Source organism: Saccopteryx leptura, chromosome 1 (genome assembly GCF_036850995.1).
Source record: "Saccopteryx leptura isolate mSacLep1 chromosome 1, mSacLep1_pri_phased_curated, whole genome shotgun sequence".
Lineage (NCBI taxonomy): Eukaryota > Metazoa > Chordata > Mammalia > Chiroptera > Emballonuridae > Saccopteryx > Saccopteryx leptura.
In genome coordinates this window covers 17,123,555-17,148,057 of record NC_089503.1, presented here as the reverse complement: position 1 = coordinate 17,148,057, position 24,503 = coordinate 17,123,555, and the positions used below count along the sequence as shown (strand labels likewise).

Sequence of the window (24,503 nt, the reverse complement as noted above, 5' to 3'; positions counted from 1 at the left end):
CTCCCAGTTTTTCAAAGTGTAGTAAATGACCTGTTTCAATGTCAGCAATGAAGAGTTCCAGCTTGTTTTCAAATGCAAACACTGCTTGTTGAAGGGATAAGACTGTATTTCCGCCTGACCAGGCGGTGGCGCAGTGGATAGAGTGTCAGACTGGGATGCCGAGGACCTAGGTTCAAGACCCTGAGGTCGCCAACTTGAGCGCAGGCTCATTTGGTTTGAGCAAAGCTCACCAGCTTAGACTCAAGGTCGCTGGCTTAAGCAAAGGGTCATTCGGTCTGCTGAAGACCCACGGTCAAGGCACATATGAGAATGCAATCAATGAACAACTAAGGTGTCGCAATGTGCAACGAGAATCTAATGATTGATGCTTCTCATCTCTCCGTTCCTGTCTGTCTATCCCTCTCTGATTCTCTCTCTGTCTCTGTAAAAAAAAAAAAATAAATAAATAAAATTGTGTATTTCCAACACCTTGCATTTTCACATTGAGCTGGTTCAGATGTTCAGTCATGTCCACGAGATAGTAGAACTTCAGGAGCCACTCAGTGTTAGCTAACTCAGGATGCTCGATGTTTTTCATTTCAAAAAAAGTCCGGATTTCGCTCAGACAAGCCGCAAAACAGCTGAGCACCTTTCCTCTTGACAGCCAACACACATTGCTGTGCAGAAGCAGACCAGGATAATTATTCCCAACTTCATCCAGCAGTGTTTTAAACTGGCGATCATTTAAAGCTTGGGCAACAATAAAGTTGGCCACTCGAATCACCAGCAACATCACCTCACCAAGCTGCTTGCCACAAATCTGAGCACAAAGCGCCTCCTGATGTAGGATGCAGTGAAAACTTAGGATGGGTCTCTTTTCATGTTCACAAAGAAGCGCTACGAATCCTCTGTTTTTCCCCACCATGCACGGAGCACCATCAGTACACACCGAAATAAGTTTATCCATCAGTAGATTTTTTTTCTTTAGCAAACTCAGTGAAAGACTTGAATAAATCCTCCCCTCTTGTTGTCTCTTTCATAGGCAAAACAGCAAGACTTTCCTCACATAGTGTGTCACCAACAGTATACCTTGCAATCACGCTGAACTGGGATAAATGGCTTACGTCTGTTGACTCATCCAAAGCAAGAGAAAAGAATGGTGCTGCATTTATGTCCTTCACTTGTGTTGCCTCAATTTGATTTGCCATCATGATGGTATGATTGTGAACAGTTCTTGCTGACAGAGGCATGTCTTTTATTCGTTTGATTATCTTGTCTTTATCCGAAAAGTCGTCAAAAAGCTCATTGGCTACATCAAGCATGAATGTTTTGGCATACTCCCCATCTGTGAATGGCTTTCTGTTTCTCACAATTGCTAAAGCACCAGCAAAGTTAGCCGAATTCCAGTCACCTTGTTGGGTCCAAACACGGAGTTGCTGCTGACTAGCTTGCACTCTGCACAGTAGCTCTTGACATGCTTTCTTCCTGCTGTCCCCTGCTGGATATTTCAATGCAAATGTAGTATGGCGTGTGTCAAAGTGCTGCTTTATATTTGACCATTTCATCAATGCAATTTTATCATTGCATATTAGACACACTGCAGAACCTGCTCTCTCCATAAAGGCGAATTCCTCTGTCCATTCCTGCTGAAAAGTGCGATACTCCTCATCTTTTTTTCTTTTAGCCATCTTCTTTATCAAAAGGATTTCTGCAATTAGCTAGCTGACTACTTGATTAAAAGGAGGGAAGTTTACTTCCTGACCTCACAACGACCCATGTATGTTAAGCATTATCCAATGAAAATTTGGTGTTGTCCCAGAGGACAGCTGTGATTGGCTCCAGCCACCCACAACCATGAACATGAGCGGTAGGAAATGAATGGATTGTAATACATGAGAATGTTTTATTTTATTTATTTATTTATTTATTTATTTATTTTTGTATTTTTCCGAAGCTGGAAACGGGGAGAGACAGTCAGACAGACTCCCGCATGCGCCCGACCGGGATCCACCCGGCACGCCCACCAGGGGACGCCTGGGGCAGAGGCCAAGGAGCCATCCCCAGCGCCTGGGCCATCCTTGCTCCAATGGAGCTTCGGCTCCGGGAGGGAAGAGAGAGACAGAGAGGAAGGAGAGGGGGAGGGGTGGAGAAGCAGATGGGCGCCTCTCCTGTGTGCCCTGGCCGGGAATCGAACCCGGGACCCCTGCACGCCAGGCTGATGCTCCACCGCTGAGCCAACCGGCCAGGGCAAAGAATGTTTTATTTTTTATTTTATTTTATTTTTTATAGGAACAGAGAGAGAGTCAGAGAGAGGACAGACAGATAGGGACAGACAGACAGGAACGGAGAGAGATGAGAAGCATCAATCATCAGTTTCTCATTGTGGCGCCTTAGTTGTTCATTGATTGCTTTCTCATATATGCCTTGACTGTGGGCCTTCAGCAGACCGAGTAACCCTTTGCTCGAGCCAGTGGCCTTGGGTCCAAGCTGGTGAGCTTTTTTTTTTGCTCAAGCCAGATGAGCCCGCACTCAAGCTGGCGACCTTGAGGTCTCAAACCTGGGTCCTTCCACATCCCAGTCCAATGTTCCATCCACTGCGTCACCGCCTGGTCAGGCGAGAATGTTTTATATTTTTAACATTATTTTTTTTTTTATTAAAGATTTGTCTGCGAGCCAGATGCAGCCATCAAAAGAGCCACATTTGGCTGGCGAGCCATAGGTTCCCGCCCCTGCTCTAAAACATTGGTACACAAAAACACATGCACCCTCATGTTCATCGCAGCATTATTCACAGTGGCCAAGACATGGAAACAACCAAAGTGTCCCTCAATAGAGGATTGAATAAAGAAGTAGTATTCATATACAATGGAATATTAATTAGCCATAAGAAATGATGACATAGTGACATTTATGACAACATGAATGGACCTTAAGAACATTATACTGAAATAAGTAAATCAGAAAAAGCTAAAAACTATATGATTTCACACATAGGTGGGATATAAAAATAAGACTCATGGACACAGATAAAAGTGGAGTGGTTACCAGGAAGGGTGGGGAGGAGAATAAAGAGGACAAATATATGATGATGGAAAATGATTTGACTTTGGGTGATGTGTACATATAAATATATAAGCAACAGTTCAAATGCTATAGAAATGTTTACCTGAAACCTATGAACTCTTATTGATCACTGTCACCCCATTAAATTTAATTTCTAAATTAAAAAGAACTTGGAAAGCCTGACCTGTGGTGGCGCAGTGGATCAAGCGTTGACCTGGAATGCTGAGGTCGCTGGGTCGAAACCCTGGGCTTGCCTGGTTAAGGCACATATAGGAGTTGATGCTTCCTGCTCCTCCCCCCTTCTCTCTTTCTGTCTCTATTCTCTAAAATGAATAAATAAATAAAAATAATTTTTAAAAAAAGAACTTGGAAATAAAATAGTGGATTATGTTAAATAAATATATTTATTTATTATTTTTTAGTGAAAGACAGACACAGACAGACACATAGGAAGGGAGAAAGACGAGAAGAATCAACTCTCAGTTGTGGCACTTGAGTTGTTCATTGATTGCTTCTTATATGTGCCTTGACAGGGGGTGGTCTCTAGCTGAGCCAGTGACCCCTTGCTCAAGCCAGCAACTTTGGGACTCAAGTCAGTGACCATGGGATCCGGATTATGATTGGACATTCAAGCCAGCGACCCTGTGCTCAAACTAGTGAGTTTGAACTCAAGCTGGATGAGCCTGCTCTCAAGCCGGCAACCTTGTGGTTTTGAACCTGGGATCTCAGTGTCCCAAGATAATGCCGGTCAATGCTACCAGTGATCTGTCTAAATATATTTATTTAGTTTGCCTCTTTTCTCACTAGGTTATACCTGAAGGCCCCTGGAAGATCTAATTTGTTGTTCTTTAAGGCGATCAACTTCTTTACAATGAAAAAGAGGACAAAAATAAATTGAAGAAAACAATATTGTAAATAAAAGAAACATTTTATTCATTGCAACAATAATACACTATAATATGATAAATGCATAATATGTGTAATATTTTATATTGTAATTATGTTTACATACCTATTAATTTTTAATAATAATTGTAAGAAAAAAGTACTCATTTAGTAAAACTAAATATCAAATAAAACCACTAATTTGGAATGATATTCAGGTGTATTTATCATTTTCTAATTTAAAAACATCTGTTTTATGCAACTATTTAATAAAAATGCATTATTAATAGATATGGTTTGAGGTTAGATTTCCACTTTAAAACTCAAATTTCGGGAAAATACTTGTAAATAAAATGATACGTATTTGGAAATTATTAAATAGATAATGAATTAACAAAACATGAATTGAGTTTACCTGTCTATAATTAATAGTCACTGAGAAAGAAATAATTGTGAGTTTACAATGTCGTATGTGCCCTGTTGTGTTTCAGTAAGAAGTACACAAAGTCATTTGCACACTCAATATATTGATACATTCTGCTCTCTCTCAAGGTCTCCCGTGTGAATGTATGCGTCTCATAATCATGTCTCACCGCACTGTACTAATCCTTACCGAACCGTCATGTCAAATACAAAGACGTCACATCACACGCAATGGATCGGCTCTGCATCAATTGAATACGAACATTTACAGATTAGTCTTCCAATATCAAAAAGGAGGATTTGTAGAAGGACACTTTTCGAGGGAGGACAAAACTTACTAAAGAAGGACTGTCCTCCCTAAAGGAGGACGATTGGTCACCTTATCACCCACTGTGTCTCCCCACCTGGCCCTCCGGCTAATTGCCATCTTCTAGAGTCCTATCCCTACTTCAGTGAGCTTGTTTCTTTCACCCCTTGGGGATTCTGATGGTGAAATCCCAGGCCAGGTGAGAGGAAAGGCCAGTGAGAGGGCAGTGAACAGCATTTCCAGCTGGGTCTCGCCCAATCTCTGGCTGGTGGCCAGCAGCCCTCAGCACCCAGAGGCAGGAATGCTGACTGTATTATTGTGAAATCATTTGTATATTGTGAAGTGCTTTGCATATGATAGAGTGATTTGCATACAGAGCAGGGGCATCTTAGAGATCCCAGAGCAGCATCCCTGAGTCTTCCTCCCTTTGCAAAGAAATCAACCCAGGGCTTCCATTTTAGAACTCAGGGAGGGGCACTGGAGAGCATCCTGGCCGACCCACTGGGGTGAGGCAGACAGGAGACTTTCAGCGGAAAGCTGATCCCACCTAGAAGGAACTGGCGGTCTAGACATTGGACTGAGAGGTGGAGTAGGACATCAAGAGTCAAGTGTGCCCCCAAACCCCCTAGAAGGGGAGAGCAACTCAGGACAGATGAAGGGAGCTATCATGGAAAAGCAAATGAGGCTCAGAGGCTTGGAGAACCCTAACCCGTCACAATCCCTAACCAGGTAAGTGCCCACATGTCCCTTCCTGAGCAGACTACAGTCCTGGCCAATTCCCAAAGAAGAATACAAAGTGGAAACACCAAGCCAGACTCCCGCAGCCTAGAAGTGAGAGGTGCCATCACACTTTCGGGGCTCAGGGACACTCAGGTTTGAATCCTGTCTCTGCCACCTGTGCCACTGTTTCACCTGGGCTAACAGTATCCATCTCAATGGGATAGAATGAGGATTCAATGAGAATGCAAGGGAGTGAGTGGCACATAGGTGTTTGGTAAACTGCAGTTATAATAATAACGCTATTGTTTGCTGCCCTAGTCTAAGCGGTCAAGCCAACTTCCTCTAGGTGAGGGGAGCACAGAGCACTCGCTCCCCCAGGTTTGGAGTTCAGCAGTGTCAAGCCGTCGTGCACTGGTCTCCAAAGGGTTACAAGCACTGGAGACAAAGGCCTGAGGTTCCCAGCGAGAAACCAAAGCATAAAAATAATTCGATGAGTAAGAATAAAATTCCCTCTTCTGAGGTTCCCGGGGCTAGGCCCCTCCCTGCGGCAGGCACTTCCCCTTTCCCTTGTTCATGGAGCAGCCACGCCAGGCTGACTCAGAACTGGAGCGCCGCAGCCATCCTCCCACCCAGGACCAAGGCCGGCCATTCGCCCTGGGGCTGCGAGTCTGGTAGGCGAGCGCGCCCCCGTGCGGCCGCGAAGGGTACTGCAGCCCGAGAGAAGAAGCGGCGCCCAGACCCGCTAGCCCAGCGGTTCGCGGTTCCTGTCGAGCCACCGCCTCTGCCCTGCCTGGCCTAGCTGAGCGCGGTACCCATAGCCCACCCACTTCCGCCCGGCCCTCCTCGCCGCCCCTCCTCGCCGCCCCAGCCGGCCCGAGCGGAAGTGCGCTGGCCGCTCGGATCCCCCATGGCCACAAAACGGAAGCGCGCCTGTCCAGCCACTCCCTCCAACACCACGGCGCGCGGCGCGTCGGGTTCCGGACAGGTCCCGTGTGACGTGGCCGCGCGTTGGGGGCGGCTCCGGGCCGGGGGCCGGGCTGCGGGGCCGGGCGGGGCAGACCGGGGCGGGGCGCGGCGCCACAGCTGGATGGCCGGGGCCGCCCGGAGCGCCGCTGCCGCCGCCGCTGCACGGTGAGTGACCGCCAGACCCTCAGGGCCCGCGCCCTGGGCGGGATGGACCCGGCGATCCTCCCGACCCTCTGCCTCCCGGCCTGCCTTTCCCTGTGCCTCTCCCGCGGAGCCCAGAGTTAAACTTCCTTGGGCACTTCTTCCCTGTCGCCCACACGTCGCCCTCCATCGCTCCCTTGCTCTCCTCCCCCAACTCTCTTTTGACTCTCTCTTGCTTTCTCTCTTCCCTCTCCTCTCTCACTTTCTCCGCACCCCGTTCCCGTCTCCCAAACCTGTGGTCCCCTCACCTCTGTGTGACCCCTCGGCCTCCAAGCCCGACCTGGCCCGCAGGTTTCATCAGGGTCTCCCGTTCAGCCCTGGAGATCCTGAACGTGGGCATTTTTCCCACGGCCAGAGGCGGCTGCCTTCCCTCCCTCCCTCCTCCAGAGCGGATAAGGAAACTGAGGCAGAGACCTCTGCAGCTCAAGGTCACAGCCAGCACGAGGCAGGGCAGACTACGTTTAAACGTCATGCCCGAATTTCCAGATGGAACTTCTCTCTTGGCTGACTCACATCCTCGCTGGGAACCCTGCTGCCGGCCTCCCCCAGCATAAGGGGGGCTGGCTGTGCTTCCTCCGCGCCAGGCACGTTCACCTGCGTGGTCAAGCTCATCTTAGATGCGCCGCGGTGTGAGGGAGGCAGTGCTTAGCTTCATCCTGTGGACAAGGAGACTGAGGCCCTGGGAGAGGGCTTCGGGGACTTGCCCGCAGCCAACAGCTGTAAGGCAAAGTTAATGCCAGTGCCCTGAGCATCTGTGAGGTGGCTCCTAACTGAGGGAGCCTTTCTCCTGGGTCCCACCTCCTGTCTGTCTCTGTGCCCCAGGGACACAGAGCTCATTTCCTAGGGAGAAGCTCTAATGGTCCTGTCCTAGCTCAGCTGCTTGGTTTCCTCACCTGTATGTACCTCCTCATGTCGCCTCATCAAGCTAGACAGTGCCAGCCTCAGTCCCTGGGGTGTCCTCACCAGGGCACATCCTGGCAGTACAACCTCTCCTGGCAGCTAGAGACACCCAACTGGGCTGGGCCTGCCGGTGGCTGAGGGGAACCCAGCCAGCGCCTCACCCTGTCATTAGGGAAAGTTTAGCCTCAGGCAGACGTGCTGACACAGTCTGCAGCTGGCCCAGAAGGAAAAAACGTGTGGTCCTTGGGCCGTGGAGGAACAGAGTCCCTTTGCTCTGTGCACGCACCCTTTGGGACCACAGAGGCCCTGGACCAGGCGAGCAGAAGGGCGGATGCCGTGGCACGTGGTGGGTGGGGAAAGTTAAGCTGCCATGTTTCATAAGTAGGTGTTCAGCCAAGGGTGGCAGCTCACGGAGTGGCCTTTGTGTTTTGCAGCACCTGGCATGCCTGCATGTCCCTGCCCTGGCTGCGGCATGGCGGGCCAGCGGCTCCTCTTCCTCACTGCTGTTACCCTGGAGCTCCTGGGAGGGGCTGGGGGCTCCCAGCAGGCCCTCCGGAACCGGGGGGCCGCAACAGCTTGTCGCCTGGATAACAAGGACAGCGAGTCCTGGGGGTCCCTGCTGAGCGGGGAGAGGCTGGATACCTGGATCTGCTCCCTCCTGGGCTCACTCATTGTGGGACTCAGCGGGGTCTTCCCGTTGCTTGTCATTCCCTTGGAGCTGGGGACCACACTGCACTCAGAAGGTGGGTGACCCTCCTCTGGCCCCCTGGGCCGGCCAGCAGTGCGGGAAACATGCTGGGCTTCCACGGAGAGCTGGGTCTCACACCCTGGGCCACAGTGTATCTGAGGTGGAGGGTGAGGACAGAATGTAATTTCTCACCTTGGTTCTGTGAGACCCAGGTGCACCATGGTCATTATGGTTATACCAGCCAGCAAACGTTCACCAAGAAGCAGTATAGAGAGTAGTTAGAAATGTGGGTGTCAGGCTGCTTGGGGTCAAATCTAGGCTCTGCCACTTACCAGCTGGGTGCCATTGGGTAAGTTACTTAATTTCACTCTGCCTCAGACTCCCAAACTTAAAAATGGAGATAACAATAGTATCTACCTCACAGGTACTATTGTGACGATTAAATGAACTGGTATCAGTAAAGCACTACCTGGTGCAGGGAGAAGGGTGTGTGTTTGCAAGCCCTGTGCTGGGTGTGGGATGCAATGGCCAACAAAACAGTTTCCCTCCCTCAGTCTCTGCTCATAGTGCAAAAGAGCTCAGACCGAAAGCCCCGGGCCAGCCTCACCCGGGAACACAGGAGTGGCTGGTCACAGGCCTGCCCCTGGGAGGGGGACAGAGGCTTTTCCTTGGCTCCCCTTTCGTGTGGTGTGCGTGGACTGTCTGTCCATACATGGCACGTAATGCCAACTCCACAAGATCAGATAGGGAGCTGCTAATGCTACAGGTGCCTTTTGCCTACACCCAAGAGTATGACCTACTGCCTGACCTGTGGTGGCGCAATGGGATAAAGCCGTCGACCTGGAACACTGAGGTTGCCGGTTCGAAACCTTGGGCTTTCCTGGTCAGGGCACGTATGGGAGTTGATGCTTCCTGCTCCTCCCCCTTCTCTCTCTCTCCCCTCTCTCTAAAAATCAATAAATAAAATATTAAAAAAAAAAAAAAAAGAGTATGACCTACTAAGTCTGGACCACAGCCCCAGGAATCTTTGAAACGAGGGCTCCAGGTGCTTGTGTTCCTCTGTTCATTCAGCTATGAACACATTCGTGCCAGTCACTGGGCTGAAGGCTGGCGCTGCAGCTGTGAACGGGCCCTCCTGGAGCCCTGCCGTCACGCCTGTGCACCAGCTCAGTCCCTCCCATGGCATCCTGCGACCTGCGAGGGCCGTGTAGGGAGGACGTGGATTATTAGCTCCAGTTCACAAATGGGAGTTCACAGGCGGAGAGGTTCTTGGACCGTCTTGAGCTCACACAGCCTGGAAGCAGCAGCTTCCCCTGGGATGTTTGCTGCTTCACCCCCAAGCTGCCTCTGCCCTCTGGGCCTCAGTTTCTTTCAAACCAAGGGTTTGGACATGGCCCCCTTTAGGCACCTCCAACTCTGGATGCTGCAAGTCGGCAAAAGTCCCCAAATCTCTGTCACTTCTTGGAGAGTAACAGTGGCTGAGAAAAGAAAATTCCCATTTAATGAGTAGCTGCTCTGTGTGTTGTCACTGAATTCCCACAAGACCTCTGTCAGATACAGTTATCCTCAGTAGGCACAGAAGGGAAAACTGAATGGCAGAACTAACCCACCCAAGGTCGCCAGCTGGTGGGTTGGGGAGCTGGGACCTTAACCATGAGGCTCCACTGTCGATCAGCAGGTTGTGGTGTATACCTGCCCAGCACCCAGCCCTTGCTAGGCCTGGGGGGCTGGGGACCCAGGAAGGGCAACAGCCCATGCCCAGGCTCTTAGAGGCGTACGGTTGAGGTGGGGCAGGGGCCCTGGTGGGTCAGCCCCCAGGTTCCACATCTCTGCCTTGCAGCTGGGGCCCAGCGCCTGAAGCAGCTGCTCAGCTTTGCCCTGGGGGGACTCTTGGGCAATGTGTTCCTCCACCTGCTGCCTGAGGCCTGGGCCTACACGTGCAGCTCCAGCCATGGTGAGTGAGGTCACAGGCTGGGGGCCGGAGGGTGGGGTAGGGGAGCTGGTTCCCGTGTCCAGGGGTGGCCTAGGCCCTGCCTGCTCTGCCAGAATGACGGCGAGGGGTCTGGCATCTGGCAGGTGACTTGTCCTGGTCCCTGTGGGAGTCCCTGGGGCCCTGCCCCACCAGCCAGTCCTGGCCCCTACCCTCGACTTGGTCCCATTCCAAATGGCCTCCCTTCTATGGCCCTGGCTTGGCCTGTCCTGTCAGTGCTGCCCCTGCAGGTGGTGAGGGGCAGAGCCTGCAGCAGCAGCAGCACCTGGGGCTCTGGGTCATTGCTGGCTTCCTGACATTCCTGGCTTTGGAGAAGATGTTCCTGGACAGGAGGGAGCAGGAGGGCACCAGCCAGGTGAGCCCCAAACCCCCAGACTGGATACCTCAGTCTGTCTTGTGGTGGCGCCAGGGCCTGGAGGCTCAGGTTCTGAGCTGAACTCTGAAAAAAGGGTCTCCTGGCCCCTTTCTGGGACCTCAGGGGGTCTGGGCCAGCTCGTTTGGGAGGATCCCGGGGAAGTGACATATCCGCCCGCTGGGGCTTGTTCTCATAGACTGACAGCGACAGCGGTGCAGAAGGTGGGTGGTCTGTTGAGTTTGGGTGCAACTGCTGATGGAGCAGCAGCATTCTAGCCGGAGAAAAGGGGTGTTCCCTGTCTGTTTCTCCATATCTCTCCTCTTCTGTGTCTACCCTGGCCAAGTGGGGAGCATCTAATGTCACCTCTCCCTCCTTCTCCTGGCCCTAGGCCCCCAGCAAAGGCCCCGCTGCTGCTGCCGAGCTCAATGGAGGCCACTGTCTGGCCCAGTCGGCTGCAGAGCCCGGCCTGAGCACCGTGGTCCAGAGCATCAAAGTGAGTGGCCCGCTCAGGGCCCCCTCCTCCTGCAACTGCCCCACCCCGAGTGGCGGCCTCGCTCACCCCTGCCCACCTGGTTCAGCCGGCTCTCTCCCCCCTCACCCAGGTCAGCGGCTATCTCAATCTGCTGGCCAACACCATAGACAACTTCACTCACGGCCTGGCTGTGGCTGCCAGCTTCCTTGTGAGCAAGAAGGTGAGTGGGGGCTGGGGCCGGAGGGGCCCGGGCGATTCCAATGGGAATGGAGGTGCTTGTGTTGACCAGTGGGCTCTACCTCCACAGCAGGTCTCCAGCCCATCGCTTCTTGCTCCTGCATCCGCAGCACCCTCATCTGAACCCCCAGTCCCCCCTGTCGCTCTCCTGGACACGGCCTGCCTCTGTCCTGAGCCACTGGTCTGTTCTTGCTGCAGCTCTCCTTGTTGGGCTCACGTGCCTCTGCCAGGCTGCCCAGCTTCTGCCTGCCTGCCTGCTTCTAGATGCTTCTCCCCTACCTTCTTCCTCGGCCTTCTGCCTCCTTTTAAATGCCCAAGCTCTTTCCTTCTTCATGGCCTCCACTCCACACTGTTCCACCTGCCTGAATGTCCTTCCTCCCACCGACCAGCTGGCTCCTCGGCCCTTAGGCCCTGGCTTTAGTGCACTTCCTCAGAGAGGCCTTCGCTGACCCCTAATCTAATTAGGCCCGTGTTTCTTGTGGCCCGTGGCTCCAGTCCCTGCTTCCACAGAGCAGCTGTCAGTGTGCGCGGTCACACGGCTCTTGATCTGTTTCTTCGGTCCTGGCCCCTCCTCCAGACTGTTCGCTTCAGGAGGGCAGGCTCCTTGTGTTTGATTGCTTGCTGTATTTCCAGTCACCAAACAGTGGCCAGCCAGAGCGCTCACAGCGTAGTGAATATTGGTAGATTGAGTGGACAAGTGGGTGCACTGGCCCTCGGCACAGACCCCCCCAGACTCCCCTTCCTGCAGGTCGGACTCCTGACCACCATGGCCATTCTCCTGCACGAGATCCCCCATGAGGTGAGTTCCAGCTTTGGGGCAGGGTTTGGGGTGGGACCGCCCTGCATGGCAGACTGGGACACTGGACTTGGGAGGCCTGTAGCTGCTCAGCCCATCCGGCTCCAGCCTCCTCGGGCCTGGGGCCCAGCGGCAAGGCTGGTGCAGGAGGCTCGGTGTGCGGGCCGGTCCTGAGGCAATCAGGGCCTGGTCCTGCTGGGGCCCAGAGTGACCATCTGGACCTTCCCTCAGGTGGGCGACTTTGCCATCCTGCTCCGGGCCGGCTTTGACCGATGGAGCGCAGCCAAGCTGCAGCTCTCAACGGCCCTGGGGGGCCTGCTGGGCGCCTGCTTCGCCATCTGTACACAGTCCCCCAAAGGAGTAGGTAAGGGCGTGGCGAGGGGTGGCAGCAAGTGGCAGTCAGCAGAGGGGCACCAGCCAAGGGCACATCTGCCCCACCCTTGGCACCCAGGCCGCTTCTGCCCCCTGGCCACCCTGCAGGGAGGGTGCGGTACACACGGCTCCCCTGGGCTCCCAGTCAGTCAAGCCTTCTCCCATTGCAGAGGAGACTGTGGCCTGGATCCTGCCCTTCACCTCTGGTGGCTTTCTCTACATCGCCCTGGTGAACGTGCTGCCCGACCTCTTGGAGGAAGATGACCCATGGTGAGTGACCCACTGGGACGGCCACACACGCAGGGCCCTTCGAGGCTCAAGCTCTCTGGCCCCTCCCCTCGCCCCCTTCCAGCTCTGTCCCTGAGCCGATCCTTCCCCCCACAGGCGCTCCCTGCAGCAAGTGCTTCTGCTCTGCATGGGGATCCTGGTGATGGTGCTGTTCTCGCTCTTCGTGGAGTAACTGTCTTTGACAGCCCCGCCCCACACAGCAAGCAATAAGACTCGTATTTACTGTGACCGTGTGTCAGGCAGAGAGGCGAGTGTCGGGGAGAGCCAGCGAGCCTCCGACCAGACAAGAGGTTGATGTGTGTGTGTGGTGTGCACGTGTGAGATGTGAGACCGACACTGTGATCCGTCACGCGCTGGGCTGAGGGCCCCATGCCTGTGCCCACCCCAGCCACACTGTGGTTCTCTCCTACCACCCTGTCCCCTTGCACCTCCCGGAGTGAGCAGCGAGGAAGCAGCAGCACGGGTCCCAAGCAGAGGCCTCTCCCCACCAGGACCCCACAGCTGTCTCCCACTGGGCCCCTAGCCCCCTGGCTGAGAACAAACCTCTGCTCATGCATGCAGCCCTGGCAGTGTAGGGGCCAAGGCTGGGGACTGCTGCGTCCGTCCTTTTGGCCCTTCCTACGCCAGCTCCAAGGCCAAAGAACGGAGAGGCAGATGCTCTTGCAGCCCCAGCCCTGACAGCATGGAGCTGGGAGATGCTTCCCAAGACCCTTTTCTCATGGCTGCCTGCACCGGGCCAGCTCCTGTCCCTGAGTGAACGTTCCCTGGCAGTGCCAGCAGCTCTTGCCACCTCCAGCTGCCAAACAGCAGCCTGCAGAGCAGCCAGCAGCCCTGGGCCAGAGAGGCCTCCGGTCCAGTTCAAGGGTGCTAGTGCCAGCACAGGGTCCAGGCGGATATTCTGGGAGCGGGAAGGGAACGGTTCGCAGCTGCCCCTCCCTGGCCAGGCCCCTTCTCCAGCCCCACTGCGTGCACGTAGCGGGGTAAGCGGGGGACGGCAGGGCTCCGTGCTGTCAGCACTCAGGAATGTGCTCTGGGAGAATGCTGAAGCCATAATCCCCAGCTATTTCCCTTGGCTGGCGCCCAGGTACTCAGCTGGCCACTCCACAGCCGGGCCCCGCCCCGCCGCTCGACTGTGGACATCCTCAGGGGTGGCCATCAAGAGGGTCTGAATGGTTGGCAGCAGTTGTGCTGTAGTTCCGTTTGTATCTGTAAATACCTGTTCTATATATAAGATAAAATAAATATTGTACACAAACGTGCTGCCTCTGTTCTGCACCGGCACCCACGGCCAAGTGGGGCTTTTCCAGGCAGCTGGCTCCGCCCGAGGCTGCAGCCAGGTTGGCAGCTCCACAGCCCAGTCCGCCAGCCACCTGCCCTCCTGTCAGCCCCACCCGCCACCTCTGCTTTGTGCTCCCTCTGAACTGTCACCCTGCGGTGCTTCTCCAGATTAGATACACTTCATGTTTCCCTTGTGCGTCTTAAGTTTTTTGTCCCAACAAAACAGGACGCACTATGCACTGTAACTACAGCACCAAGGGTAGTGTCATTACACAGACCTAGGAGGCAGTGGCTTTTTCCCAGCCTGCCCCCCGAATAATTCGATCAAGGAAGAGAGCTCCACTCTCAAAGACCTCTCCAGGTTTGGCCTCAATGAAACTGTTTCATTAAGAAACAAACACCGGCCTGACCAGGCGATGGCGCAGTGCATAGAGCGTTGAACTGCGATGCTGAGGACCCAGGTTCGAGACCCCAAGGTCTCCAGTTTGAGCGAGGGCTCATCTGGTTTGAGCAAAAGCTCACCAGCTTGGACCCAAGGTCACTGGCTCGAGCAAGGGGTTACTCAGTCTGCTGAAGGCCTGCGGTCAAGGCACATATGAGAAAGCAATCAATGAACAAAAACTAAGGTGTCTCAATGTGTAACGAAAAACTAATGATTGATGCTTCTCATCTCTCCATTGCTGTCTGTCTGTCCCTGTCTATGTCTCTGACTCTCTCTGCTCTGTAAAAAAAAAAATAATAATAATAAATTAAAAAAAAAAAAAAAGAAAAGAAACAAACACCGGCCTGACCAGGCAGTGGCGCAGTGTATAGAGCGTCGGACTGGGATGCGGAGGAAAAAGGTTCGAGACCCTTAGGCCACCAGCTTAAGCGCGGGCTTATCTGGTTTCAGCAAATCTCACCAGCTTGGACCCAAGGTCGCTGGCTTGAGCAAGGGGTTACTCCGTATGCTGAAGGCCCACGGTGAAGGCACATATGAGAAAGCAATCAATGAACAACTAAAGTGTCGCGATGAAAAACCGATGATTGATACTTCTCATCTCTCTCTGTCCCTGTCTGTCCTTATCTATCCCTCTGACTCTGTCTCTGTATAAAAAACAAAAAAAACCCCCCACCGGATCCCTATTCTAAACCACACAACCTCACCTTTGATCGTGCTGTATAAGGACCAGGTCAGGCACCATGGGGTGCTGCTCAAAGCAGCACTGGCAGGAGGAAGCAGCCGGGGAAGTGGAGCCCCACCCACTGGTCCGCAGCCAAACAGGACAGGCCCAGGAGCCACTGCTGAGCGGCACATCTGCACAGCGTCACCTGGTCTCCTACAGCGGCTGAGAAGCCCAAGCCACTGCACCTGTGGCCCTGCTCTGAATTGCTTTCCAGCAAAAAGGGACCTGCTGCACCTGGCTGTGGGATCTGGTGGATCTGCGCCTGACCCATCCAGGAAGGAACCCAGCTCCCCCCCAGCAGCACTGGGACTCCTGTGTTGAGCCTCAGGTGGTGCCCGCAGGTTTACTAGGGCGAACGCCCCAGCTGATTAGAAGAGAAAATGGGGGTGCAGGAACGGGCAGCTGAGCCAAGGGCAGGCGACAGAACCAGAAGCACTTCAGAGGCCGTGCCGGGGCTCCTCAGGCAGGGGGGGGAGTCAGTGCGACTGCCGAAGAGCAACGTGGCCCTCAGGGCACTCGGGAAGGAAGGCGGGCCTGGGGGTCAGGCCCAGCGAGGAGCCCCTTCGACCAGAAAAGCCCAGACCCGGTCGGTAGCTCACTGTGGGCATGTCCCTTAGGAGACGGGACAGGGAAAAGGAGGGGGGAGGAGGAGAGAGCTGATGAGGTCAGAAGAGCTGTTACCATGAAAGGCCATTGAGGGACTTCCGAAGGCTCCAGGGTCTGACGGAGTGGGGCTGAAGGCAGAGCCATGTCCTCTAACAGCATGACCGCAGGTCAGGCCTAGAAAAGCTCTCACAGGGGTCTTGCTCAGGGTTCATTTTTCAGCCAGAGGAAAGAAGTCAGAAGAGCTAACGGGGGCATGTGGAGAAAGAGGCAGCTCAGGGGCCAGGACACAGGAGTTCCAAGGGGAAAACCCCCGAGCCCGGCTTTACAAGGACCTAAGGCCAGGGGCCAGGTACCAAATGTGAAAAGGGAATGGCTGGCTCTACACGGGGCCTCCACGCCGGGGCTGCAGCGCCACGGCCTCTAAGCTCAGTGGTGGAGCAGGGAGTGGGGAGGGGTCTGCAGGGATGAGGGCAGAGACCCACCACAGCAGAGGCCTGCGCTCGGCCCTCCGAGGGCTACACCTTGACAACTGGATCCAGGCTCACAGTGGTTGAGTTTCCAGCAGCAGCACGTGGGGACAGTGAGACAGGTGACAGGGAGCTGAAACCATCTTTTATTACGAATTTTAACCACAAGAGACCGAGTGGTGTAGCGGCGACCCCTAGGCATAGTACTGCAAGTTGGCTTTCTTCTTGGCCTGCACCTCCAGGATGCCCTCCATGTAGTCCTCGTGGGTGAGCTCCGTGGCACCCCTGCGCAGTGCGATCATGCCCTGCACCCAGGACACACAAGCTCTAGGGTGCCTCCCTGCACCTCTGGCCTGGCTCCCAGGGGCCACGGCCTCCTCCGCCTCCTCCCTGCAGCAGTCTCCACTGGCCAAATGACCCCCACCCTGCCCAGGGCTCCCAGGGGCCACGGCCTCCTCAGCCTCCTCCCTGCAGCAGTCTCCACTGGCCAAATGACCCCGCCCTGCCCAGGGAAGGCACGTAGCACCCACACACCCACCTCACCCCACCACTCACCGCCTCCACACACACGGCCTTGCACTGGGCCCCATTGAAGTCATCCGTACAGCGGGCCAGCTCCTCGTAGTTCACATCAGGGCTGTGGGAGGACAGATGCGACAGAGCTCAGTTACTTATGGGGACGGGGCAAGGGGAGCCGATGTGCTCCCGTCAATGCACCCTGTGACTATAGGCAAGTCCCTTCCCTACTGTGCCTTGCTCTCCTCTTCGGACAAGGGATAGGACAAAGCAGGCTCGACCAGGTCACTGCTGTATCTTGAGCTCCAGCCTTCTAGAAATCTGTGCCTGAGACCCCAGGCTGAGGCAGGGCAGCAGGAGTGCAGACAAGGTGGCCGTCTCCCTGCTCCTCAGTAAGGTAGGCTATCGGCATGCTGCTGCCACCTAATGGTCTCCCATGCCAAGCACTGTGCTTGCTGTTGCCACAATCCATAAGGTTGGTGCCATTATTGCCAAGTTCCAGATAGGAAAGCTGAGGCTTAGAGAGGTTATGCCACCTGCTAAAAGTCAGAGATCTGAACCCAGGTCCATCTGGCCCCCGACTGGATTCCCCTGGACCATGTTGGGCTGTGCCCATCTGCTGGGATCAGGGAGGCCAGAAACTGAGGGCCTCTGGCCTGCAGACTTTCCAATTGCAGGGAAGGAGGGGGGCAGTGGATTCTAACGTGCAGAGCAGCTAGAATTAGGGTCTGGCCCCAGCAAGACTCCACCTCAGGCACCTGGGAGGAAGTGGTTGTCGTGTAGAATAGTGCTGTGTGAACGAGTTGTGGGAAGGGGGTGGGCGAAGGCCTGGGAAACTCGGTCCAGTGAGGAGGAGACCGCTCTGCCAGCCCCTCCAGGGCTCAGCGCCCTGCTCATGGTGGCCTTGCTCACCTAACGTTCATCTTTCGGGAGTGGATCTGCATGATTCTGGCCCGGGCCTCCTCGTTGGGCATCGGGAACTCAATCTTTCGGTCCAGGCGGCCTGAGCGGAGCAGGGCAGGGTCCAGGATGTCCACCCTGTTGGTGGCTGCGATTACCTGAGCAAGGGAAGAAGCAACTTGAATTGAGGAGAAAGGGGTTCACAGACAAATAGCAGTCACGTCACAATGGGCAGAAAGACAGGCCAGCGTCCAAGTGAGAGGGCTGGGGGTGGTCAAGACAGACCCCAACTCCTATTCTAGCTGTAACAGCGAGGGGACGAGAAGACCCTGATCTCTAAGCCCCATGTTCATCTTCAACACGCTCACCTTGACCTGGGTGTTGGGCTGGAACCCGTCCAGCTGGTTCAGAAGCTCCAGCATTGTCCTCTGCACCTCCCGGTCCCCGGCCTTCTCACTGTCAAAGCTGAGGCACACAGAGGCCCAGGACACTGGTGAGGCCACAGCTTGGGCAAGTCCTGCCCTCCTCCTCCACCCGCCAGAGGCCTAACCCAACCCATCCAGGGTCGGAAAATATCTCGCTCAACTTGGGGCCCCCAGCCCGGGGACTAGCACAGAAAAGGTGTCACTGCTGACTGCAGTGGGGCTGGAGAGGAAGCTGGGACCTGGTGCAGAGCCCAGGATGAAGCGGGAGAACGGCCTGCTGCCTGGGACAGAGCCCTGGCGAGCTGCCACTGCAGACTGAGCCGCGCTTAGAAACACAGGGAGCCGGCCCAGCCCCGGAACGGAAGGAAGAGCCTGCGCAGGTGGCCCTGAGGAACTGTCCCTCAGCTCAGATCTGAAGGCTGAAAAGACATCTGCCGAGCAACCAACCATTAAAGAAGAGGGGATACGGAAAAGCTCATTCCAGAGAGGAAACAGCAAGTGCAAAGTCTCTCCCACCGCAGAGCCAGAGCGAGCCTGCAAGCCGAGCGGACGATGCGGAGAGTCCCGACGGCGCGGCTCACACGGCACGAGGCAGGAGGAGAGCAGGGACAGCCACACGGGCCTTGCGGGCCACGGCAAGCCCAGGAATTTACCCCAAGGAGTAACAGAGGAAGCCCAGGAGAGCTTTAAGCAGGATCCATTGTGTGAGGGGCTGTGAGTGCGTGAGTGACGTGACCAGGCTTTATAAAGAACATACTGCCAGCTGTGAGGAGAATGGATGGTCAGGGGAGAAGGGAACAGGTAGGGAGACTAGTTCGACAAGAATTTAGCGAGTAGAAGCACAAAAGCAGAGCTACCACTGTCCCAGGGAGAGACAGGGCGGGGCAGCAGGGACTTAAAACAATCCCCTTGGTGGCACCCAGGACCCCTTTACCGCTTGGTGCCGATGGCATCCAGCTCATCAATGAAGATGATGGATGGAGCTTTCTCCTTGGCCAGGGCAAAGGCGTCCCGGACCAACTTGGCGCCATCCCCGATGAACATCTGCACCAGCTGGGGGCCAGCCAGCTTCAGGAAGGTGGCCTGGGTGGGGTGGGAATGGGGGTTGACAGCGTCAGAAGTTCCTCTGAGAGGTTTCTTTGGGCCTGTGGGGCTCAGCTCCGCCCATTTCCTCCTCACCCTTCCCAAGGCACTCACCTTGGTCTGTGCAGCACAAGCCCGGGCCAGCAGGGTCTTCCCCGTTCCCGGGGGCCCGTACATCAGCACTCCCTTTGGAGGCTGGATCCCCAAGTTCTCAAACTTCTCCTTGTGGTTCATTGGCAGGACAATGGCTTCCACCAGCTGCCAAGAAGAAGGCCTGAGTGAGGAGAATGAGGCCCTGAAGCCTCCTACAGCCCAATTTTTAATGGTTTCAACCCCAATCTAGAACCCTCTTATTCCAATTCAGGGACACTGCTCTCTCCTTCCCCCATACCAAGAGAACGCAGAATGCTCACTGCCACCAAGGCTGACTGGTCTCTCCAGGAACAGGACATGGTGGAAACACACTAAGCCTAAGTTCCAGGCCTGGCTCTGGCTGGCCTTAACCTTCTATGACCCTAAGCGAGTCATTCACTCTCTCCAGAGCTCAGTCCCCTAAACTGTCACATGACATCTTCTTACCTCCCCAGGATGCTAGAAGTATAAGAGACACATTCGGGGGAAGTACACTGGTCCGTGAAGCAGGGAAACACAAAAGGCTGCTGAGGCTGCTAGCGGCTGCCACACCACGCTCACCTCCTGAATCTGCTTGTCCAAGCCCCCGATGTCACTGTATTGCTCTGTGGGCCTTTCATCCACCTCCATGGCCTTCACCCGTGAGTCGTACTCTGTGGGTAGAGTCTCCAGGATCAGATAGGAGTCTTTGTTCACACCCTGGGGACACAGCACAAAGCCTTTGGATTTGTCCCAATTCAAGGCCTAACTAATTGGCTGGGTGACAGGTGTCTATAGAGTGGGGGGAAAAAAATGGACCTGGGCAATACAAGATTCAAAGAGCAGGTAGTGAGGATCTGACTCTCTGAGCTGCTCTGCCGAAACTCAGGGCCACAGAGACCTGGGCCTGGGGCAGAGCTCAGCTGGTCAATGGGAGCAACTTGGCCAGAAAAGCTCTGCTTGGGCTCAGGGACACCACTCACCACCAAGTCTCCGGGCTTCAGTTTTTCAGCATCTACCAACCCAATCACAGGAAGGAAGTATGTCTATAGAAGATTCCAGAAGCAGCCTCAGTTACTCACTTGCCCTCATTAAGGCTCCCTAATCCCTTCCCACATCCGCCCGGCACCCTCCTCGGTTCTCCGTCGTTGAGCCAGCCTCACCTGTCGTGTAGAGGTTTTGATCACTGCACACTTGCCCTTCCTCTGGGAGTCCAGGTCAATATTGGCACCATCCTCCTCTTGGTCATTGGGATCAACATCCAGAAGCTGGAAAGGAAAAAAGCTTAGACGAGAGGCCCTGCGCAGCCCACTGAACTCCCCAGAGCCAGGGGCTTCCTGAGCTGTGACGTTCCCAACACCTGCTGGGCTGACCATCCCCACCTCAGGCCTCAGACTAGCCCTGAGACCAGCAAATGTGGCTGATAAACCATGGGGTTGATAAGACTTCTGCTTAGGTGATGAAACCCTGCACAGAGCTCATCTACCGCCTAGGAAAAATAAACAGGAGAAAAGACATGTCAGGCTTCTGAGGCCTTTTCCTCCTCTACATATCTCCCTAGAAATACACACTAGGAAGGGAACCCTCAGAATGATACCCCAATATGCAATTTGGGCATCAAAACTTCACCCACTCTTTCCCCAGTGGCCCCTCACAGACTGTCTCCACACCTGCTAACCCCTCTCCTCCCCTCCACATGCACACACACCTCGATGACGTTGGAGACAAGGTACGGCAGCGTCTTGTTCACTTTGATCTTCTCACTGTTCTCTTTGATCTTGTCCTTCATGGCTTGAAGTTCGTGGGTAACTCGTAACACTTCGCTCTTCATAATCTGAGACGAAGACGAGTGGAAGCAAATGTTCGGCCTCGGCTCAGTTTATCTCAGGGCCTTGTAATGGGTGAGATTCAGGCTGCCAAGGGGGCCCTCCCGCATCTGCTCACTCAGCCCCTAGGCTCTCTGAAAGCTGAGCCTGACTATGTCCACATCCCACGGAGGTCAAAACAGGAGGCCAGTCTGGGGACCTCCTGCAGAAGTCGCTGTAGCAGAGGGAAAGGACCGGGACTTTGGGTCCAACAGAGGTTTTAGGCTCACCTTTTGTTAAAGGGCTGAGTACTTCAAAACAAAAACTTTCTTTCTTTTTTTTTTTTTAAAGGACTGATTTTTTTTTTTTTTTTATTCATTTTAGAGAGGAGAGAGAGAGAGAGAGAGAAGGGGGGAGGAGCTGAAAGCATCAACTCCCATATGTGCCTTGACCAGGCAAGCCCAGGGTTTCGAACCGGCAACCTCAGCATTTCCAGGTCGATGCTTTATCCACTGTGCCACCACAGGTCAAGCCAATAAAAACTTTCTGAACCTCAGTTTCCTCATCTGTACAATGAAAATTTCCTAAAAGACGGGTTTTTGAGAGTAATACGTAAAGACCTCGTTGGGAAAGGCAGTCTGATGATTCCTACTCTCAGGTTTGTTCTCCCAACACCGTATCCCTCTTCTGGTCCCTCGTAAGGCTTAGTTTTCTTTTCTCTTTCTCGGGCCCGAGGAGGAAAACGCGGTCCCCAAGTACGCCCTGCCCTGTATGCCCACCTTGATTTCACTGTCCAGCAGCCGCGTGCGCTGGATAATCTCTTCTGTGGACATCTTGAGCACCTCCTCCCCGATTCCATCTTGCTGTTATAAAAAAAAAAAAAAAATTTAACTGAGAGCAGGTCTCCGCTTTCTCCAAGCCCACTAACAGCGTGTTTCTCCACCCATAAGACTAGAATGAAGGAGTCGGGATCCTTGCCCGCATCCCAAGCAGCCCACATACCTTGATCCCCCCAAACACCGCCTCCCCTCCGACCAAGGTGGTCTCCCCACTGGCCCGGCTCTAGGACCCCCAGCTTCCCCAGCGCACACCTCAGCCTCATCCCACACGGTCGCCATCTTCTCTTGCCGAGTCACTGGACTCTCGAGTTCCGGCAGCAGATTCATTTCCTGGAGGAAAAGGCCGAAGATAAGACTGGGTAGGAGCCATAAAAGAAAATTAGTACTATATTTCTTAACACCAGCTCTTGACTAATGTCAGACCTCTTTCTTCAAGTCCTGATTTTAGCCGACTCAGCTCCGGCCGTGTTGTCACAGCGAATCTACTTCTCCGATTCAAAAGACGAAAGGCAAGCCGCAGGATCCACCCCCATGTCCCTTGAAACGTTCCCGCCCTTGCCTTGTTTATGCTGTGCTATTGGCCAGCGCGCATAGTGGGCGGGGCCTGGATGTAAAACGGAAGGGGAAGGGGGAAGGAATAAGAGCCTCAAAGGCCCTTGGGAAATGTAGTCTTAGTTTGGACCGTACCTAAAAGGGCGCTTTTGAAGGAGTGATTGAACCTCAGAGTCTGTCCCAGTTAGGTAAGGTGACCAGTCGTCCTCCTTTAGGGAGGATAGTCCTTCTTTTGTAAGTTCCGTCCTCCCTCAAAAAGTGTCCTCCTACATGTCCTCCTTTTTGATATTGGAAGACTAATCTATGAATGTCCGTATTCGATCCGGGCAGAGTTGATCCATTGCGTGTGATGTGACGTATTTGTATCTAAATGAGTACTTTTTTCTTACAATTATTATTAAAAATTAGTAGGCATATAAGCATACTTACAATATAAAATATTTAAAATGTTTTTATTATGCATTTATCATATTATAGTGTATTATTGTTGCAATGAATAAGATGTTTCTTTTATTTACGATATTGTTTTCTTCAACTTACTTTTGTCCTCCTTTTCATTGTAAAAAATTGGTCGCCTTACAGTTAGGAATTAGGGATTTTGCACAGTGGCTCTGCGTCCCAAATCATGAACAACACAAACCAGCCGTGTGCAAAGGGCATTAAGAAAGAGATAGGGGTTGGGGGAGGCATAACATCTCAGGCAGCATTTTTATAATTATTATTTATTAGAGTACAAGCTGGCTACTCAGGGTTACCCGAGAGAAGTCTTAACCAGTTTTAAAGAGAGATCACTGCTGCTACTAACTTTGGAGCAGGTGCCACAGAACTGCCCATCTGGGAAGAGCTCAACTGATAAACCAGCCTCTACAACTGAAAATAAAAAATTAGCCCTGGCTGAATAGCCGGGTTGGTAGACCATCAGCCCAGAAAGCAGAAGTTGAAAGTTCTATCCCTGTCAGGTTACATTCAGAAACAGGTCAGTGTTTCTCACTCTCCTTCTCGCTCTCAAAGTCAATAAATAAAATGTTTTTAAAAATAAAAATTCAATAAGAAAAAATAGAAAAGGAAAAAAAAACAAAAAAAATTAATGAAAAGAAAGCCAAAATAAAAAATTTAAAGAAAACAACCCAAAAAATAAATAAATAAAAAATTAAACATCATGTCTGTAATTGTTTCTTTTCATCTCACTGAGTAGGACAGATCTCTTTGGATCATATGAGATTCATTTGTTGCACCTGTGTCCTCTGCTCTGGAGGATCTCTGCTTATCACTCTGAGGTGAGGCCCAGGGTCCTCCTAAAATGAACTTTGTGAAAGCCATGTAGCTTAAGTCAAACCATCACAGATACCCCCTAAATTTGGTGAAAATCTGTTCAGTGTTTTTCTGGGAATGCAGTTGAAGGCATCGCATTTGCAGCTGCTCGCTCAGGCTGACAGCATCCCCACAGATGTAGCATGTAGTCCATCCTCTCAACAGCACTGCCCTAGGGACAGGTTGGATTATCATCCTCAATGTTAGATAAGGATATGGAGGATCAGAGAGGTCAAGTGACTTGTCCAAGGTTGTTCAGTGAGTCACCGTCAGCACTGGGGCAGCTGACTCCAAATTCACACTTTTTAGAGTTGTCTGACAGGAGTCAAAAAGCCCAGCTAGTGAAGGAACTGTCCTGTCTGTGCTGGTCCCACCCCACCCAGGGCAGGTGTGTCCTGTTCTGGGGGCTACACTGGGACCTACAGTCTAACAAATAGGAATATGTTTAGAAAGCCTCCAGCCTGGGTCTGTAATGGGTGGTAGCAGTCTCTCCATGACCAAACTTTGTTTTCTTTCTTTTTCTTTTTTTAAGTGAGAAAGGGGAGATAGTAAGGCAGACTCCCACATCACCCAGACCGGGATCCACCCAACAACCCCATCTGGGACCAATGCTGGAGTACCAACTATTTTTAGAACCTGAGGCTGATGAGCTTGGACCAACCAAGCTATCCTCAGCCCGGGGCCACACTAGAACCAATCAAGAGAGAATCTTGGCTGCGAGAGGGGAAGAGAGAGGTGGGGGAGGGGGAGGGGAGGAGAAGCAGATGGTTGCTTCTCCTGTGTGCCTCGACCGGGAATCAAA

General features: G+C 53.3%; 2 protein-coding genes across 3 annotated transcripts; one reads left to right on the top strand and one right to left on the bottom strand.

The window, feature by feature from the left end:
• Positions 1 to 6,150: 6,150 nt before the first annotated feature.
• Positions 6,151 to 13,138, top strand: SLC39A13 (solute carrier family 39 member 13). Of its 2 annotated transcripts, XM_066361574.1 has the most exons (10): positions 6,355 to 6,508; positions 7,879 to 8,187; positions 9,973 to 10,086; positions 10,353 to 10,477; positions 10,866 to 10,970; positions 11,080 to 11,169; positions 11,935 to 11,985; positions 12,214 to 12,346; positions 12,525 to 12,624; positions 12,739 to 13,138. In XM_066361574.1, exons 2-10 carry the CDS (start codon positions 7,887 to 7,889, stop codon positions 12,812 to 12,814), a joined length of 1,095 nt encoding a protein of 364 aa, XP_066217671.1. In that variant the 5' UTR covers positions 6,355 to 6,508; positions 7,879 to 7,886; the 3' UTR covers positions 12,815 to 13,138. The 2 variants fall into 2 exon arrangements, with proteins under 2 accessions (XP_066217672.1, XP_066217671.1); XM_066361575.1 differs by lacking the exon at positions 12,739 to 13,138 and having other exon boundaries at positions 6,151 to 6,508; positions 12,214 to 12,342; positions 12,525 to 12,619.
• Positions 13,139 to 16,282: 3,144 nt separating this feature from the next.
• Positions 16,283 to 22,356, bottom strand: PSMC3 (proteasome 26S subunit, ATPase 3). Its single transcript, XM_066361573.1, has 13 exons — positions 22,262 to 22,356; positions 22,091 to 22,168; positions 21,779 to 21,862; positions 20,903 to 21,028; positions 20,358 to 20,462; positions 20,178 to 20,240; positions 19,777 to 19,914; positions 19,198 to 19,341; positions 18,935 to 19,083; positions 17,944 to 18,040; positions 17,588 to 17,733; positions 16,715 to 16,796; positions 16,283 to 16,464 (listed from the first exon to the last, which is right to left on the bottom strand). The coding sequence occupies exons 2-13, from the start codon at positions 22,163 to 22,165 to the stop codon at positions 16,354 to 16,356; spliced, it is 1,320 nt and encodes a 439-aa protein (XP_066217670.1). The 5' UTR covers positions 22,166 to 22,168; positions 22,262 to 22,356; the 3' UTR covers positions 16,283 to 16,353.
• Positions 22,357 to 24,503: the final 2,147 nt, after the last annotated feature.

What these genes read in the sequence shown, in the direction of transcription:
- SLC39A13 (XM_066361574.1), top strand. Translation starts at nt 7,887, where the DNA reads ATGCCTGCATGTCCCTGCCCTGGCTGCGGCATGGCGGGCCAGCGGCTC. An exon ending in GACCACACTGCACTCAGAAG is followed by an intron (nt 8,188 to 9,972) that starts GTGGGTGACCCT and finishes TCTGCCTTGCAG; the next exon opens with CTGGGGCCCAGCGCCTGAAG. An exon ending in TTGGAGGAAGATGACCCATG is followed by an intron (nt 12,625 to 12,738) that starts GTGAGTGACCCA and finishes TTCCCCCCACAG; the next exon opens with GCGCTCCCTGCAGCAAGTGC.
- PSMC3 (XM_066361573.1), bottom strand. Translation starts at nt 22,165, where the DNA reads ATGAATCTGCTGCCGGAACTCGAGAGTCCAGTGACTCGGCAAGAGAAG. An exon ending in TGGACAAGCAGATTCAGGAG is followed by an intron (nt 19,342 to 19,776) that starts GTGAGCGTGGTG and finishes TCTTCTTGGCAG; the next exon opens with CTGGTGGAAGCCATTGTCCT. An exon ending in GATGCCATCGGCACCAAGCG is followed by an intron (nt 18,041 to 18,934) that starts GTAAAGGGGTCC and finishes TGTGTGCCTCAG; the next exon opens with CTTTGACAGTGAGAAGGCCG.